This window comes from Schistocerca americana, chromosome 1 (genome assembly GCF_021461395.2).
Source record: "Schistocerca americana isolate TAMUIC-IGC-003095 chromosome 1, iqSchAmer2.1, whole genome shotgun sequence".
Classification (NCBI taxonomy): domain Eukaryota; kingdom Metazoa; phylum Arthropoda; class Insecta; order Orthoptera; family Acrididae; genus Schistocerca; species Schistocerca americana.
Genome location: NC_060119.1, coordinates 476,591,940 through 476,611,130, shown reverse-complemented (window position 1 = coordinate 476,611,130; position 19,191 = coordinate 476,591,940). Strand labels below are relative to the sequence as shown.

The 19,191-nt window shown below is 36.9% G+C and overlaps 1 protein-coding gene across 7 annotated transcripts in view; it reads right to left on the bottom strand.

The window, feature by feature from the left end:
* The window catches only part of LOC124603982 (E3 ubiquitin-protein ligase COP1-like), a 49,094-nt gene extending 30,176 nt beyond the window's left edge, over positions 1-18,918 (bottom strand). The window contains exons 1-2 of one of the 7 annotated variants that reach the window (XM_047136439.1): positions 18,448-18,918; positions 15,630-15,792 (exon numbers count right to left, since the gene is read on the bottom strand). In XM_047136439.1, the coding sequence (XP_046992395.1) occupies positions 15,630-15,713 (84 nt within the window). In that variant the 5' untranslated portion in view covers positions 15,714-15,792; positions 18,448-18,918. Of the gene's footprint in view, positions 1-4,852; positions 4,981-8,269; positions 8,449-13,960; positions 14,048-15,629; positions 15,793-18,447 lie in introns of all 7 variants that reach the window. The other 6 variants (XM_047136440.1, XM_047136445.1, XM_047136444.1 and 3 more) reach the window with 6 other exon arrangements.
* Between the last annotated feature and the right edge of the window lie 273 nt (positions 18,919-19,191).

Below are 19,191 nucleotides of genomic sequence, written 5' to 3'. Positions count from 1 at the left end.
AACGTAATTTTTATGTAATTTACGTCGCGGATGCTGAATAGCCAGATCCAAGTGCAAGAACAGTTTGGAACACATGTAAAATGGGCAAGCGCAGTGAACGAAATGAACAACTGGATACTGAACTAACTAGGAGCAGTAGGCAGTGGAACTGCGACAGGTGGTCATGCGAAGAATGACGAGTGCGGCCGAGGGAGGCCGAGACTGAGGCGAGCACGCGACCGAGGCTGGAACGAGAACTGCCGAAGTGACCGCCGCGACCGAAGTGAACTAGAGAACTATGAACCGATCGTTCATCGTTCCCGGGAACTATTAGTATACCGCTGCGACCGAAGTGAACTATGAACCGATCGTTCCTTGGAATTCGTTCCTCGGTCCTTTCGTTCATCTTGGTGAACCGTTCCTTTGCACCCATTCGTTCGCTAACTACCCATCTCTAATAGGCAGTAACACTAACAAGACAATGAAACTGAAAGGCATCATGAAAGAAATAACAGACACTTGGAGCTGAAATGTTAGTGTGATAGTAGAAGATGTGTCGAACACACAAGTTTTACACAGTAGGGGGCAAGTTAGATGTCCTGTATGAAGGAATCTTAGGCAGCGACTTCTGCACAAGTTGAAAATTAATCATACACTACACAATAAAGAGGCTCTGGGTCGAAGTCAGACCAGTGTGTTTACAAACATAATAGGAACCAAACCATCAAATCTTGCAGATTAGCTTAGAGCTGTGAAAAGAGATGCAGTGTCCTTTGGGCATCTGAAAGAAATGGATCCCGAAGCAAATGTGACAGAGCACCTTTAGGAATCAAGGCAGGATTGGAAATAGATCTGCAAGAGCAGAGGGACCTTTGGAGGGAGGAACCGGAATAAATCGGAAGCAATAGGGTGCCACATATAAGGGAAATGAGGAACGAAGTTGGTCAGCCAACACAAAGGAAAGAGTGCCTGCGTAACTTTATATGAATTGGAAAAGCTTTTACAGATCAAGGTGCAAACCACAGATCTGACCAAGAGATGCAAATGAGCATATATTTGCCTGCAATACTGGTAACCATACGGCGGCATTAGAGTCACAAGTATTTTGAGTACCACAGAAGAAGAAGTTACACGGAATGCCCCGAGGTGAAGATAGGCACAGCACCCATCATGGCAAAAGGTGAGGAACACCATATGTAGTATAGTTTCAGTGGACTGGGAGATGAGGTCACCAGTTAGCAGATTAAAGGAAATGGTTCCAGTGGGCCATTTTAAAAAAAGACTTCTATTATTGAACTATATGTTGTTGTATATCTTGAATTTTTTGTTACTGATTATTCCAAAGAAGATGGATGCCTCTGGAAAGTGAAAGTGGAGGACAGTTGTGAATTGTCAAAAGTTAAATGGCAACTGGATTAGCACTGTACTTCCACTAACTCACATTGATGAAATTTTAGATAGATGAGGAAAAGCCAAATACTTCACCACTTCAGAATCTGTGCAGGGTTACTGTCAGATACTGTTGAATGAGGAAGATTGAGAGAAAATAGTCTTCCCTACTCCAAAAGCACATTACGGGTACAAGATATTACTGATGGGAATCACAGGCAGTGGACCAACTTTTCAAGGGCTGATGAACACAGTACTAACTGTATTTCAAGGACACAAGATGTTCATATATTTAGATGATGTGGCCGAGTTCAAAGCTATGTTTAAAGAACATAATACAAGACTTGAAGAGGTATTTGAGAGGTTCTGACTGCATAACCTAAAATTGTAGGTTGATAAGTATTAGTTTCTGCAGAAGGACGCAACTTACTTAAATATCCAAGATCCAGTACAACAAAGCAACTGAAGATCTCTCTAGGGATAGTGTCATTTTACTGCCAGTTTATCAAGGACTTTAGCCAGATAGTAAGAACATTATATAAATTACAAAGGAAGAGTGCCACTTACAAGTGATCAACACACCAGGAAGCAGCATTCCAAGAATTAAAAGAAAAAACAGTTAGCCCCCACCGTCCCCCTGCCACTTTTTTTTACAGTCTCCTGCTTTTACGAATCAGTTCATTATCACAACACACATTAGCAAATAAGCAATTGATTCCTTACTGAGTCAAGGAGAATTAGGTTAATATTTGCCAGTAGGTGTCGTGTCCAGAATGCTGGACTGCGCCAAAAACGGATGTAGCACAATCTAGACAGAGCTCTCTGCCATACTGTGGGCAGTGAAGCACTACTGACCTCATGTGTATAGAAGAAAATTCATTGTATGTACTGATCACAAACCCTTGAAATGGTTAGTGTCTATAAGTGATCTGTTATCAAGATTAATGAAATTCAGAATTAACTAGGCAGAATATGACTTTGAGATTATTTACAAAATGGGATCACAAAACAGAGTATCAGATGGATTGTAACACATACCAGGAGAACCAGCTATAGCCACCTGAAGATAGGAAGAAACTGACGAGGAAGAACAAAATAACCACCAACCAGTGATTACTGAAGGGGAGGAACCAGCTATTTTGAAACAATTTCATTACTTGCCCATTCACGAGCACCAAGTGATCAGCTGCAAATATGACCATCTTAAAAGGTATACATCATGGAGACACGGGAAGAAAGACACAGAAGAGTACATTTAAAATTGCGAGAGTTGTCAGAAGAACAAAAGTATGCGAATAAGGACAAGATGCCCTAAGTGCTGATCAAAATACCTAACCAGGTACTTGCTCGTTGTGATACTGGTGTGGTTGGTTTGCTTCAGAGAACAGAGAAAGGGAACACACACAACCCAATGTTTCAGTAGGCCCTCATGAAATTCATCAAGCCCTACAGCACAACTGGATGCTGATAACAGTGCAGGTCTTGATGCAGAAAGTAATCTGGAAGTATAGAATATCATCACTATTATTAAGTGATCAAGGGTCAAATTATTTATTAAGCGCCTAGGTTCACACATTTTCAGTAACATCCTAAAGAGTTTGTCGTTTATTGAATATTGAGAAAATTCATTCTTGTGCATACCATTTGCAGACGAACAGAACACTTGAAAGAACACATCAAACTCTTAACAGAATATCTATATCATTATGTGGGAATGAAGAAAGAAGACTCGGATGAATGACTGAATTTTGTCACTTTTGAGTATAACACCATGTCTCATTCATTAACTAGTGTTATCCATTCGAGCTATTGTTCAGCACAGTATGCAGTATTTCTACGCCCTGCAGCAGGATCCAGACAAAGAACAATACAAATGTAATGGTTATGTAATAGAACTTTAGAACAGGGTGCCCCATATGCATCAGATAGCAAGGAGCATTCATAAGGAATGTAAAGAGAAGAATATGGGATACCATGATAGCAGGAAAAATGCTAAGGAATTTAAGGCAGGTGATGGAGTATTATTACATGACGAAAGCGTGAGAAGAGGACAGGCAAGAAGTTAACAACTGTCTGGAGAGACCCTCTTCATGTTTTAAGGATCCCTGGACCAAATGCAATGCTTCAATTAATGAATAAGAAGATTGAAGCAGTTCTTTCTACTTTAGAGCTGTCAGATTGTGATAAAATCAAGTTGACAAGCTCTGAAACATGAGGCGATACAACAGCCTCAATTCTATCTTGCAACTGATTAAAGTGGGTGTTACGTAAGTATTGCAACACCAAGGCTATAGGAGGAAGACATTGTGATCAGTCCTAGAAGACAGCCCTGGTCAGTTTGCCTCTTTAGCCTAACTTTAGCAACAGTAGTAGAAATGAGGGATAGGACAGCATATGTATGAGGTAGTGAATAATTTAGGTACACATAAAAGATTAGTAGATACCAAGAAATCCAGCTGGGAATCACACATTTCCACCTATGCATTAGTAATCACCACCATCCTCATAACTCCAGGAATGAATCTTCGATATATCAAACTCAGCATCCATTGCAGAAAATTGCAAGAAAAAAAGTGTTACAATCATGTGCCTGGGAATCAAAATCACGTTCGTGGAAAAAGCTCACAAGAATGCTCCTACAAGTTCAATTCTTCCTAAACCTAATGGTTTGCCACCAGATCGCAGATGGAGGATGAAAAAGATGTGATTACATATTGTGCAAATTTGTGTTTCAGGGATGGATTAACTATATTCACAGAAAAACCTTTGTATCTGTATTTACATGTTTAAGATAAATAAAAACATATATATTTATGTATGTATACTATGTACACACCTACCTCACAAGAAGTGCTCTCATAAGTTAAATTATCCCTAACCACAATGCTTCAATATAAAAAGTATAAGTTGTATAAGAAATAATTATAAATTAGTTCTTAAAATTTGGGGACAAATCTTCCCCTGGGATGAAGGTGTAATGATTGAAGCATAAAGGATTGCCAGAATAATAATAATGATGATAAAGGTCATCAAGGTAGGAATATTAGCAGTACACCTTGTAACGGACTAGTACAGACAGCGCCAATTGCTTTTGCCAATTTGATGTGTGGTCCTATGCCATCTCACTCCTGCACAGAGCCGCTCACATGCCACAGACGGATGATCTCAAATCATATGTCACCTCAAATCTGACTGAGATTCAAACTAAATATGTTGCGACCGACATCAGGTTATGACAATACTTCTCAATTTGTAGAATTAAAAAAAAGTATTTTATCTTCTATTTGATGTGTGGCATTTTGGTACCAAATTTTTATTTATTGTGACTACTCAGACTTTCATGTACTCAGTAATTAAAAATAAAAATATATTATTTTATTAAAATTATGATTCAATATGTGTAATTTAACATTCCCATTTTATAATAAAACAAAACTAAAAGTGAAAGAAGCTGCTGCTAGTGAGATTTGAACCATATACTTACATTACACACTCAGTTGATAAGATAAAAATGTTTGATACTTAACAGCACTCAGAAATGTTCCAATTTTCAGAGGCAATTATTTCGAGATTTTTTTTATGTCCAGGCAGTGACCTTCAAATCCTGTAAGTCTGTAAGTGTGAAGAAAATCCATGAGAGCTTGTCCTTATGAACAGTCTCAAAGTTCCAAAACAGGTTAACAATCCCCGCTCCCAAGAAGGCCGATGCCAACATATGTAAATATTGCCAAACAAAGGAACACCAATCTGTGGTCCAGAAAAACATACGAACACAGAAGGCAACAAGTCTATGATTTACCTTAGAAAATAGGTTAAAGAAAGGCAAACCTACATTCAAAAACACTGATTTAGTGAAAGAATTTGACAAAGTTGACTAGAATACATTCTTTGAAATTCTGAAGGCAGCAGAGATAAAGTACAGAGACTGTAAGGTTATCTACAACTTGAACATAAACCAGACTACAGTCATAAAAGTTTAAAGACATGAAAGTGAATCAGTAATGGAGAAAGGAATTAGACAGGATTGTAGCCCATCCATTACTCTATTCAATCTGTATATTGAGCTAGTAGTAAAGGAAACCAAGGAGAAATTTAGGAAAGGGATTAAAGTTCACGGAGAAGAAACAAAAACTTTAAACTTCATGCAAGACATTCTAATTACGAGACAGATAGCAACAGGTCTTGTAAGATTCTGTTTAGAAAATTTCTGTTTAGAATGGATGTCTTGAATACTGATTTCAATATTAACATCTAGAAAAGTAAAACAAGGATATGGAATGTAGTAGATTTGAATCAGGTGATGCAGAGGGAAGCAGATTACTTAATGAGGCTAGTAGTGAGAAAGTTTTGTTATCTGAGCAGCAAAATAATTTAAGGCTGAAGTGAATGGGATTAAAAAAAAAAAAAAAACAGTCTGGCCATAAATAAACAAACAAATAAAAGGCTGAAAAAAAGAGGAATATGTTAAAATCAAATATAAAATTATGGCTTAGGAAGCCATTTTCTGGAGGTATTTGCCTGGATTGTAACCCTATATGGATGTAGAATATATACGATAAACATAACATCAACAGAACAGAAGCTTTGAAATGTAGTGCTGCTGAAGACTGCTCAAGAATATATTGGTTTATCTAATGATGAGGTACTGAATCGAATCAGGAGAAAAGAAATGTATGTCACAACTTGACAACAAGAAGGAGACAACTTAATAGGACACATCTTGAGACAAATATATCACGACTGCCATATTTAGTAGTGTCTCCCGCATATAGGAAACACAAAGTTGGGTTGGGTCTTTACCCTTTCACCATGGCTGACAATTTGTTTTCCATGTGAAAGAAAAGTAGGAAGAAACAGGAAACTGAATAGAGCAATGGTGAAAGTGTAATTAAGATTTATTGTACTCCCTCTGTGAAGGCAATAAAATAATGGAATAAAGATTCCCGTTACATTAGGCATACAATAACTAAGCATCACACAGGTAACAGCACTGTATTTTCAATATTTCTAGTTCCAGACAACCACAAGCGTACTTCCACTGGGGAACCAGAGAGCATGTACCTGTACGATCTCAATGTTAGAATTCTGAATCTGTGCTATGAACAATATGAGGAAAACATAGATTGCTGCTCACTGTAAAGGTGCAGGAGAAGGCAGTCATGTGTGCATGAGGCAAACCTGCTTGTGTGAATGAATGTGCGCACGCTTGCGAGTGTGTGTGTGTGTGTGTGTGTGTGTGTGTGTGTGTGTGTGTGTGTGTGTGTGTGTGTGTGTGTGCGCGCGTTTGTTTTTCCCTTTTCTGAAGAAAGCTTTTACCGAAAGCTAATGTGTGTCTTTCTGTTGCTCCTGTCTGCAACTCAACATTTCATCTTTACATTGAGCAGCAAGCTATCTTTTCTTTACATTTCTCATATTCCAATCTGTAGTTTCTGTTGTATGAATCTGTGCTATTATTGGAGTTATTTTTCTTTTTATTTCATCACACCTGCAATGTGTAGCACATCAAACACATTTTTGTTAACTTTTACATCTGTGATGTGAACATATGATATCAGTAAGGCAACTGGAAAATAAAAAGGACAGTGTACTTATATAGCATGCTTTGAAGAGAACAAAACATCTTTTAAGCATCATGCACGTCCTAAATTTTATTAAAATCCCATTAAATAACCAAAAATTTCTGTACACATATAATATTGCAACAACAGTTTTGATCTGTGTGAAGTATTAACCCTCTCTTACAGCAATTTGCGAATACTTTTTAGTAGGGGAAATCGCACATTTAATTACTAAAAAGAGAATGAAGAATTATACTATTGTGATGTTCTACTTTCTTGCAGTGAGCCATGAAAACTTTTTTTTATATATAAATTCAAAACAAAAAAGTAAAACAGAACAGTGAAAAGCATGTAATCAGTTAAAAACTGTCTACTTACCAGACAGTATTTTGAAACATGATGTATAAACTTTAAATATTAAAGTTAATATCATATGCACAAAATACTTTAACACAGAAGAAAATCATTTATTTACCAACAGTCAAAATGAAACAATATGGCAAAGGCCTAGACAAATATAAAAGGAGTACAAGATCATGCACACAGTTGATTACTCACTAGGAGCTAAGATGGTTAAAAAAAAAAAGTGTGTGTATGTGTCTATCAGAATCCTAGACCAATACAAAAGGAATTTACATCCATACAGGCGACCTCACTGTTTGTGGCAGAGTGCACTTCATCTGTCATTCTTCTCTTTCTCGTCCCATTCACAAATGATGTCCAGGAAAAACTAACTCTCAATAAGTCTCGTTGATTCATTGCGATTCTGATTTGGTCATGACAATTGTTTCACACTATTTAAGTGGAAGTATTATATTGTGGAATGCTTTCTAAGAATTTTAACAGTAAACCTGTGTGATGCACATGTCCTGTTTTGGACTGTCTGCCATTCGAGTTTGATAACGATTTCCATTACACTAACAACTACTGAATGAACCTGCATGAAACACATCACTCTTGTTTGGATCTTCTCTCTCATCTACCTTAATATTAGCTGGTAAGTCACACACTAATGTGTGATACTTAAGAATTGGCCAAACGTTCTAATATTGAGTCTTCTCTGAGATTTATCATGTAATATATTACATTTGTCTAAAGCTTTCTGGCAGATTAAAACTGTGTGCTGAACATGGACTCAAATTGGGGATCCTTGTCTTTTGTAGACAAATGTTCTACTGACAAAGGTATCCAAATATGACTCACAACCTGTCCTCATATCTCTACTTTCACCAGTACCTCTACTCCTATCTTCCAAGCTTCACAGAAGTTCTCCTGGACACCTTGCAGAGATACATAAGAGAAATGGCTTAGCCATAGTCTAGAGGATTTTTTTCCAAAAATACTTTTTCACTCTGCAGCCATGTGATACATTTGTTTCTTCTGCAGGACAACAGATAATTCTTGCAACAGGTGTCCAATGTCTGCAGGTCTTTCTGGCTGTAATTTTCTGGTGTTGCAAGTTCCCTATTTCAACAGCATCAGCAAACCAACTTATCCATGAGATACGATATCAGTAAGGCAACTGGAAAATAAAAAGGGCAGTGTACTTATATTGCATGCTTTGAAGAGAACAAAACATTTTTTTAGCATCATGCATGTCCTAAATTTTATTAAAATCTCATTAAATAACCAAAAATTTCTGTACACAAGAGTTACCTTTACATCTAAGGACTTCACCACATTAATATCTTGTTACGTTTATTGTGTTAGGAAGACCTGCATCTGATCATAAAGATGGTTAGATATTTTTGTAATATGTATTCTGTTCACTAGGCAATGGTGTGGAACAGTATTGAAAATCTTCTGAAATTAAGGAAAGCTGTTTCAAACTAGGTGCCTTTATGCACTGCTTTTTGTGCCCCTTGGATGGACAATGCAAGCTAAGATCATCTTCCACATATAACAGTTTCAATTTCCAAACAGGCCTTCATATATGAGCATAAAAATGTGTTCCAAAATTTTACAATAGCAATATAAACCAATAATTTTGTGCTTCTGTCCAACAGCCATTATTGGTAATGTGACTTGCCCCTTCTTCAAATTGCTTATAATTCTTTGCTACTACAGTAATTCATACTCAATTGCTGCTACAAGGGGATGGAGTTCTTTCAAACAATCTGCATAGTATCATAATGGAAACCCTTCTAGAAATTTTAGTCTATTTTTTATTCCATTCCTGCAATATCTGCCATTTCAGCATTTCCGTGATGAGTGAAGAAGATGTATTGCTGCATACACTTCCTTGGTGAAACAATTTCAGAAGAGAGAACTCAGTATTTCAACTTCCTCTGTGCTTTTCTCAAGTTCCATGCTCTTAAGCGACTATATGAAGGATTTAGGTCTGTTTACTAACTCTTCAGACTTTTTCATCACTTTGATACCACTGATCAAACAGATCACTCACTGTATTGAATTCCTAATGCCAGTTTAGTTTTTGTTAAAATATGTAACGAAGCTCTCTTTGCTTTCAGGATCAACTTTCCCACACAGCTATTGAACGATAATAGCAGGTCCTTATCATGCTTCTTAAGCTTGCTTGGCACATGTCTATGTCTGAAGAGCACTGTACAATGCTCTTGAGCCTGCGTGCTGACAATCCATATTTGCATCCTTGGAGATGAATGTTTGGCATTTAATGATCAAACAGCATACAATCTGTATCTTGTTGCTTAGTAAAGTCTTTGTAACACTGGTGATCACTGTTAGCAGTCGTATGAACACGGATATCCTCCACTACATTAACTGAATCCGTTAATCATTAGGAGATACAACATATTATCTTCACAAATTGGTTCTCAAACAGCTCAAAGTAAAATTCAGTTAAAATAATCAGCAAAACGTCCTTTCAAATTAATGGGAGACGGAAGGCAAATGGGCTTCAAAAATTCGACTTTTAGATTTTAGCATATTTGAAATGCCTGGTCTTTCCTGAGTGAAACAATTTTTGTTTTATATAAATACGAAATTTTTTTCATGAGATATGATGGTTTTCCTCATGCTCTGTGCAATCTGGGGACGGTGACAGCAAAAGCTTATGATGGGTATGTGCAGAACAACCTTATGGTCCTAATGTCAAAATTTCTAAATTAGAGTGCATTGGGCATGTCCAGAAGAGAATGGTGTTCAGGTCGAGAAGATTATTGAAAGAAAAGTAAAAAATAGTATTGGAAGATGGTAAGAAGATAGGTGGTAAAGGTCACCTGACAAATGTTGAAATAGATAGATTACAGAATTATTATGGCTTGGCCACAAGGAGAAATGTAGGGAATTTAGAAAACATGAAAGAAGCTGTATGGGCTATCTTTTTCCATAAGCTTTCCACAAATGAAAATCCAGTGCATGGTCTTTGCCCAAATGATCCCGACACTTGGTGCAGGAGAAGAGCCAAATATGACCACAAACATTCTTTACCTGCATCAGTAATGAATGAAATTAAACCCATATAGAGACCTTTGTAAAGATACGTTGTTGAACAAATGTCTTAATGGGAAAACCCAAAATTCAGTCATTTGGAACTGGTTACCGAAAATTGTATTTGTTCAGCTTACAACCCTGAAATTTGGTGTTTATGATGCTATTTTATGCTTCAATGATGGTGTAATTAGAAAACTGGATATTTTGGAATTATTGGGCATAAAATCTTGTGGAAATACTGCTAAATCATTGGTGCAAAAACAGATAAAGAGAGAATCCACAAAGCATATATTGCTAAATTAAAAAGCACAAAAGAAGCCAGACAGAAAAGAAGAGGGACCAAGAGAAGAAAAGAAGATCAGTATGATTCAGATGAAGCTCAGTATGGCACAAGAAAATATTAGCGGTAAGTAATTCTCATCAATAACTATACTAGAATTGCAATATTAAACTTTAAACAAATTTTTCTCAAAACTACATTTTTTTACTTTCAGGTACCATTATTTGATAAACTAATGGGGTTAGAAACATGAAATTCAGTTAATTTGTACTGCAAATGGTAATAAGTTATTACAAGTAATTTGAGAACCACCAAACAATCAGTGTATGTAGTAAAAATTTCATTGTTTTATCACTTATAGCTCTTTTGAAAAGTGTACCTATTCAAAGGGTAAAATAGCATTGGCAGAATAGGGATACAAACTACATTCCTTCTCCTGTTGAAACTACCTGCCAGACCAGGACTTGAACCTAGCATCTTTGCCTTCCATTGGCTAATGCACTACAGAATGCGCTCTCATAGCTTTACTTCTGACTGTACTTCATTGCCTACTTTCCAAACTTCATAGAACTCCTACTTTATACCTTGTGAGGCTAGCATTCCTGGATGATAAGAGTGCTGCGTAGACATTAACAGTCAGTAACAGAATGTGTGCTAATTTGAAACCTTCTGGTAGATTAAAACTGTGAGCCAGACTGGAGCCCAAACCTGCAACCTTGGTAAAGATCAGTCAATCACATAGTTTTAATTCACATCTACATCCATACTCTGCAAACTACATAGAAGTGCATGCTACTTTATGCTTCAATGATGGTGTAATTAGAAAACTGGATATATTGGAATTATTGGGCATAAAATCTTGTGGAAATACTGCTAAATCATTGTACCAGTTACTAGGGTGTCTTTCTGTTCCATTCACATATGGAGCATGGAAAGAACAATTGTCTGAATGCCTCTGTGAGTGCTATAATTATTCTTATCTTGCCTTCATGATCCTATGTGAACAATGCATAAGGGGTTGTAGTATATTCCTAGATTCATTTAGAGCCAGTTCTCGAAACTTTGTTAGTAGACATTCTTGGGGTAGTCCATGTCTGTCTTCTAGTCTGTCGGTTCAGTTTCTTCGGCACCTTTATAATATTCTCCCATGGGTCAAACAAATCTGTAATCTTTTGTGCTGCCCTTCTATGTATATGTTCAATATTCCCCATTAGTTCTATCTGGTATGGGTGCCACAAACTTTAGCAGTATTCTAGAATAGGTCACATGAGTGATTTGTAAGTGATCTCCTTTGTAGACTGATTGTACTTGCCCAGTATTCTACCAATAAACTAAAGTCTTCGGCCTGATTTACTCACAAATGAGCCTATGTGACATCCCACTTCATACCCCTACGAAGTGTTACACTGAGGTATTTTTATGAGTTTACCCATACCGACTGTGACTCACTGATATTACAGTCACAGAATATTACATTTTTTTGTTTTGTGAAATGCACAATTTTGCATTTCTGAGCACTTAAAACAAGTTGCCAATCTTTGCACTACTTTGAAATCTTATCAAGATCTGACTGAATATTTATGCTACTTCTCTGAGACTGTAGCTTACTTCATTATACAGTAAATAACTGTGCCATCTGCAAAAAGTCTGAGGTTACTATTAATATTGTTGGCAAGGTCATTAATACACAACACGAACAGCAAGGGACCCAACACATTTCTCTGGGCACACCTGAACTTACTTCTACATCTGATGCTGACTCTCCATCCAAGCTAACATGCTGTATCCTCCCTTCCAAAAGTCCTCACTTGAGTCACAAATTTCATTTGACTGGACTTTTGACAATAAGTGTGGATGTGGTACTGAGTCAAATGCTTTTCAGAAATTAAGAAATACTTAATCTATCTGACTACCTTTATACAAAGGGCACGCTGGGTTTCACATGACCAATATTTTCAGAATCCATGATGGTTGGTATTGAGGAGGGCATTCTGTTCAAGGTAACTCATTATGTTTGAGCTCAGAATATGTTTTAAGATTTTAAAACAAATCAATGTCAACAATATTGGACAGTAGTTTTTGGATCACTTCTACTACATACGTAGGCATGTGTGACCTGTGTTTCTTTCCAACTTCTGGGTAAGACTTTTTGTACGAAGTATAACACCACTAATACAGATTTCACTCATTTTTCTGATTTTACCTTGTAGTTTAAGTTTCCATGGTGAAAAGTACATTAAATATGGTTATGCTACAGATCAATTTGGTACCGCACCTTTAATTTGGCATACACATTTGTAGGTTTTGCAAACTCACAACCAAATTATCACTTTCCAACGTAACCTAGACCTTGGGCTACAGATCGGTCTGTCACTACAACCAAGATTTCAACTGTATGGGGGATTCAGGATCACATACAAACCCAATTAGCATAATATCATACATATTCCTTTTCCTGTACCTATCAGAAGTGTACAAATATATAGCTGCCGACTCAAAAAAATCTTCTCCAATTACAACAGCGCCATCAGAAAATTTATGTGACATTCTCCAAGCTTTTTGGGAAGTGTTCTGCCACTACTGTTCCTGAAGCAAATGGTCTATGAAAGCATTCAATTATCGTATTTTACTGTCTGGTCGTCGTCTCATTCCTATTAGCTCCCATCTGGCCTCAGTGCCAGCCTTATTAGATGTGATAGAAGTTCTTCCAGGCTATTACAGAGCCACAAATCGGATGTCAGCCTACAGTTGCAATATATATTCAAATGGGAATTTACGATTTGCCTCCTATTCACATCCAGTGCCAGCCAGCTTTCAGCTACTACATTACAATTACCACAATTAATGAAAAGGACTATTTCTGGGAACTTAAAATGGATTCTCCTTCAGTTAACCCCTGCTTTGAAGGAACGAATGTACTCCTGACAACTTAAAGTGGCCGATTTATTCCTCTTTCCATAAACAGCTAGTAATTATCATTGGGCCCGTAGGGGGGAAATCTCTAATCTAAAAACATGAGAACGCCACATGTAGGGCCTACTGGGCTACAAAATTAACCATGGCCTGCGTGTAACGCATGCCTAGCCTACGAAGCTGGTATCCAGTAGTGAAGATGAAGAAATTGGCATCACATTTTATCAATATTTTAAGCCCTCCAACTGGCTCTAAACCTAACAAGACCACAATCAACTCTGCAAATCATGAGCTGTACTTCACCCGTCATACAATGCTTGAAGTCTTCATCAAACCAGCCAATCATCTTCAGGAAGTAAGGATGGCGTTCAAACAACACAGCTAGTTTGAATTACAGTTTGCAGCAGGTTGCACACAGTACACTCACCAGAAGCCAGCAGTGGCACACAGTGGTCATCATTCTCAACTTGCAAACTCAAAATTTGATGTCATGAGTTGGAGGTAGCATAGGAATCTAAGAATGAAATTCTTGTTTAGTGTTCAAATAACAGAACAAAAGAAATATATTGGTCCAAGACAAGAACTAAGGACAAGAACATGGTAACAACATTAAACATGCACATACACGTGGGTTCGAGGTGGGGGCAAAAGGCGGAACTATTTGACTTGAAGGATTTATTTAACAATATGTATGTATAGTTCGAGTCAATCTGCTGGGTAATTATGTCTCCATTTCCCATTCACTTTATACTCGTTTGACCAGTTGATCAACTCCAGCCCATTACTAAAGTCAGCAAATGGAAAATATACTGCCAGACCTCCTACAAATTCAGACTCCTACGCACCTCACATTAATCTCAAGCCAGGTGCTGGTGGAGCTTCCCAACCCCCATTGTCCTTCCGCTGCACCATGTCTTGGTTTCTACCGTCTCTAAAGAGAGCAAGATGTGTGGTTTTGAATCATGATCTGTGTTATTTTGTTGTTTGTAAACTTGGCACAACTGTTCCAGATGTGGCATTTATCAATGAGGTGTTGTTCATTTCTGTTATTATTACATTGAAAGTGTATTAGCAAGGTTAACAATTTTTTTTAAACCCCTCCACTTGCACTTTTTCTTATTAATCTGCTGTCTAAAGAAACTGATAGGCAATGGATGAATCACATGCAAAGAATTATTTATCTGCATAAATGGGAAACAGGAAATTCAACAAACACACAACTGGCATGCACCAGCTTGTATATCAAAATCAAAGGAGAAGACTTGCTTTTGCTTCAAAAGAAGTGATACAAATCCTAAGACCATCAGGGACTACTTTCATAAATCATGAAGATTCAAAAAAGGCTATAAAAATACATTAAATGGCCAAACTTTTAATGAGATGTAGACCATGCCAAAACAGGGAAGATCAAGCTACAAAATAACATAAATATGAGCAACATTGACCTTTCCACACATAAGGAGTGTAAATCATTCAGACCTGCACTGCAGAAACAAAAACAGACTGACATGCCATTGACATTAAGGAAACTAACACTATCTGCTTTCACTTTCCAGGCATGACTTTAGCCATCTGAGTATTTTACAATCAACGCTTCACAGAATCTGCACGGATGGAGGTAAGATAGTAAGGCCATAGGATTCTGATTTTCGGGTAACATACGACTAATGCACTTGACAAATAGTGTCAAAATAAAATGAATATAATGATAAAGTATTCTAAATACAACTGAAATATACTTGCAGGGACATAAAGAACCAAGATGATAACCAGCAGAGCTACATTAACACCACTAGTCTCATCAACTTAACAGTTGCTTCACTCCCTTGCTTTAAATGCACGCAGTCTCTAACACATAAATGTTCCTTTTACTCATTAGTATCCCACATGAACATAGTGAAGCAAAACCTAATATCACACGATTTAGACATTCATATAACAATGAATATTTTTGACTGCCTAACCTGTCATCACAGTTATCAACATTTCATTTTTAAAAAGGTGTCACAGCAAAAGTGTTGGGTCAGAAGTTTACTTAAAGGGTGAAAGCAGATTATGTGCCTCCTTGTTTTCTGCTTCTCTTTCAAATGGCTTACACAGAGTTTGCTGCTTCTAGATGGGCTCCCACACAAACCTCTGGTTGGGAGACTGGAGTGCCTTCTCATACTTTTTTTGCTCATGGCCTAGCATATAAATTTCTGTGAGAGTTAGATGATCCTGCCAGTGTCTTTGCTACAGTTGGTATACATACTGCAATCACTGGAACATACAATGCCTATTACCAAATGCAAAATCAATATTACTCCAGATAAATAGCAAGGAGAAAAGAAAGAAAGACATTTATTTTAGGGTTTTGCAAGGACATGGAAAATGGTATATTGTACTCTTTGAATTCATGTGAATATTACTGCATTTTGCTGGCACTAAGTATATAAATATAGCCCATAATTGTGAGTAATAATAGTTACAATTACTCTGCAAAGCCTTGCAAATATCAATAAAATTTCAATTTCATGAATACTGTGTTTTTTGAAACACATTTATGGGGAAAAATAAATCATAAAAACGTTAAATTACTAAGGGCATTACAGAAATGTTACACATTAAAACTAGTTGCTCAAAAGAAAGCCATAGTATGTCCAACTAATGCCACCAACATATAGGTTCCCTCTCATATATATACCACATTCAGTGATGGTTTTGTTTCAATGTGCTCTGTGCCAACACAGTATGAGTAATATAAATTAGACAGCACATGAAAACACTACAAATAGCCAAAGTCACACATCACATGTAAAAATCCTATAACACAGGTTTCAGTTATGCACTTCATATGCAACTAACTTCACACACTAACATCTTTTACCAGATACATGGCTGTGCTTGCAGCAAGAGAAAATCTATGACGAGCTTACTGGTACTTCATGACATCTCCAAAGTAGCAGCAAATGATGTTACAGGACTTTGCTTTTATATCTAATGAATATTATGTCTACAGCAAATGTATCAGAGATACATTTATTAGTTTTCTGAAATTAGTAACATGCAGCAGAATCCAAAGGGCAATTGAAGGGAGGATGTGGAGATGCCTAGCAAGAACAAAAGTGGTGGTGGATGAGATACATGACCAGACGAGACTCACAAGCAATATGCAATACTAAACAAATATACTATCAGTACTTTTTTTATGAAGCTGTATGTAAAGAAGGTTAAGAATCAACATATTTGATTTGAAGAAATTATAACATTTCATGATCCAGTACAGTATAATGTACCACCTATTAAATTATACAGCTAAGCAATCAGAGCAAGGAATATATGAGATGACCCTGCACATCATGCAAGTGACATCCTCTATCAGTACAAAACTTTGCTTACAAGGACTAAATAGAGGCAAAACATTTTCCTCTCCTTCTTTAATACATCGTATCAAATACTACTATTTTCCATCTAACTGTACACCACTAAGAACAATATGTTCCTCTAACATTCTGCTTAAATTTGTGACAACTAAACAAACCATTGCACCATGTGCCCATTCAATTACAAAGAAACTAATCTTCAGGTACCACAATGGGAGCAAGACCACAAGTGGTGAAATAATTTGTAGTTTCTAAAAACTGCAAGGCTCAAAACTAGTTTGGTTTTATAGCAAACTCAAGTCTTGGATTTTCCTCCCAAAACTAATGTCATACATCAATATTTCTTTTCCTTGGAGTAGATGTGGCCTTATAATAACCATCAGAACATTTTGTTGCCACACAGCCAAATGTGCAATGATGTCTTGACATGGATATTTAATCAACGCCATTTCAGAACAAGCACAATAACTTCAACATTGCACTCACCTACTTTAATGACAAAAGTGAACAACCTTGTAGTCATAAGCACGAGCTTTTCACAAACACTTTTTCTTAGATGTAGAAAGTGGAACACGATGGAAAACTGTAGCAAATCGGACTACTACATTTACAAATTTAACGATAATTTTTGAGAGCTAGTTTCCTAATACTCTGCAAGAAGACATGCTTATTCTTTTTAGTTCTTAACATTTTTTTTTCACTTGTATCTTATCTCTTTATTAAACTCTAGTAAACAGACTATCAGTAATGATGATGTGGAGACTCATTGTGATATTGTCGAGTTGTTGCAAATTTGTAGGTCACTACTGACATAGTATATATAAAGATGCATTGGCATCACGTTTCTATTGCTTAACAGTTTCAATAATACGATGAAAAAGCAATTTACGAAGTAAAATCAATGTAGTGTTCATAATATCAGATACCGTAGTTCCACGATGGCGTTAAAAAACTTGGGTTACATGTCACGAGAGAATTGTGCATGGAACTCTCTTTAAGCACAATCCCTATATGTTGGTTACCTTTTAATTTAGTTACTTTAATGTTGTTGAACATGTTTGATATGAGAGAATGAGCTCCATCGTAAGTGTTTTGTTAACATGGGAACTTGAAGGCAGTAACATTTTGTACAACAATATTGTAAAAGTGCAAAATTCTTTCAATCAATGCTTGTACGCATAGCAATGATTACAACGGGTACAAACTAAATAACACAATGTAACCATCATACTACTCAATGGTGACTTTTCTATGGCTAACCACTTCAAGATTGTATAAACATTAATGAACCGAGATTTCCCGCACATGGGCACGGCTTTCATACACTTCCTTCACCCTTGACATACCCCTCGAACACAAACAGGAAGGTTTTGTGATAATGATATCGAGACCCGCATTGTTAAGGCATCGTCCGTCCGTCTACGTACATTATTCTACTGAGTACTCTTTAATCGTCTGTCAACTGTGTACAGCACCGCGTGTTATAGCTGTTAACCCAATTTAAGGTGTCCTCCTAGGATGAACTTTCTTCTCATTAAAATTAAAAACTTACTTTGATGATTTTCCTTGATTTGTTTCTGTTCTAAATCCCCGAAAAAACTGTGATTTAACACTAAACGGCCGTCCCGACCGTCTCTTAATGTATGCAGGTACATGCATTGTACACTTTATTGGTTCAGAGCTTGAGTTCATCAATATTTCACTTTGCTGCTGTAAGTTCTGAGCACCGATTGTCAGACGGCACTCTATAAAAACTTTCATCACTACTATCACACTGTAGTCACATATCACTCAGACAGGATGCCATGTTAAATAATGGATTCGCCCCTCAGATAGTAAGACTGGACATATCTTTGACAACGTCAAAAGGACCTACAATAATCCTCAATTGGACTGTTTCAAAGTGTGGCAATTTTGAATTAACGCAGTAACATCACCGCACAGAAACTATATTATTTCTTTCCTAAGTACTATGTTTAGGAGAACATAAACTGGAACTTCGCAGACATTGCACAGTACGTTCGATTAGTCGAGGCTACAATCGATATGTATATTAATTACTGCCACCATTTACCACAAAACGGACAGTAGAGTTTATATCTTAATTTAGTGATTTCTTCAAAAATTCTACGATATTGATATATATTATTTTACCACTCTGCGAAACTCATTTGCACTTAACCGTTAAAATTGTTATTTTCGTTCTAAGCTCCAAAACGACCACTATTGATTACCGCAAGTAATCGGATCATCATCCAATAACCAGTGAAGTGCTGTGGCAGAGCTAAATTGAGTA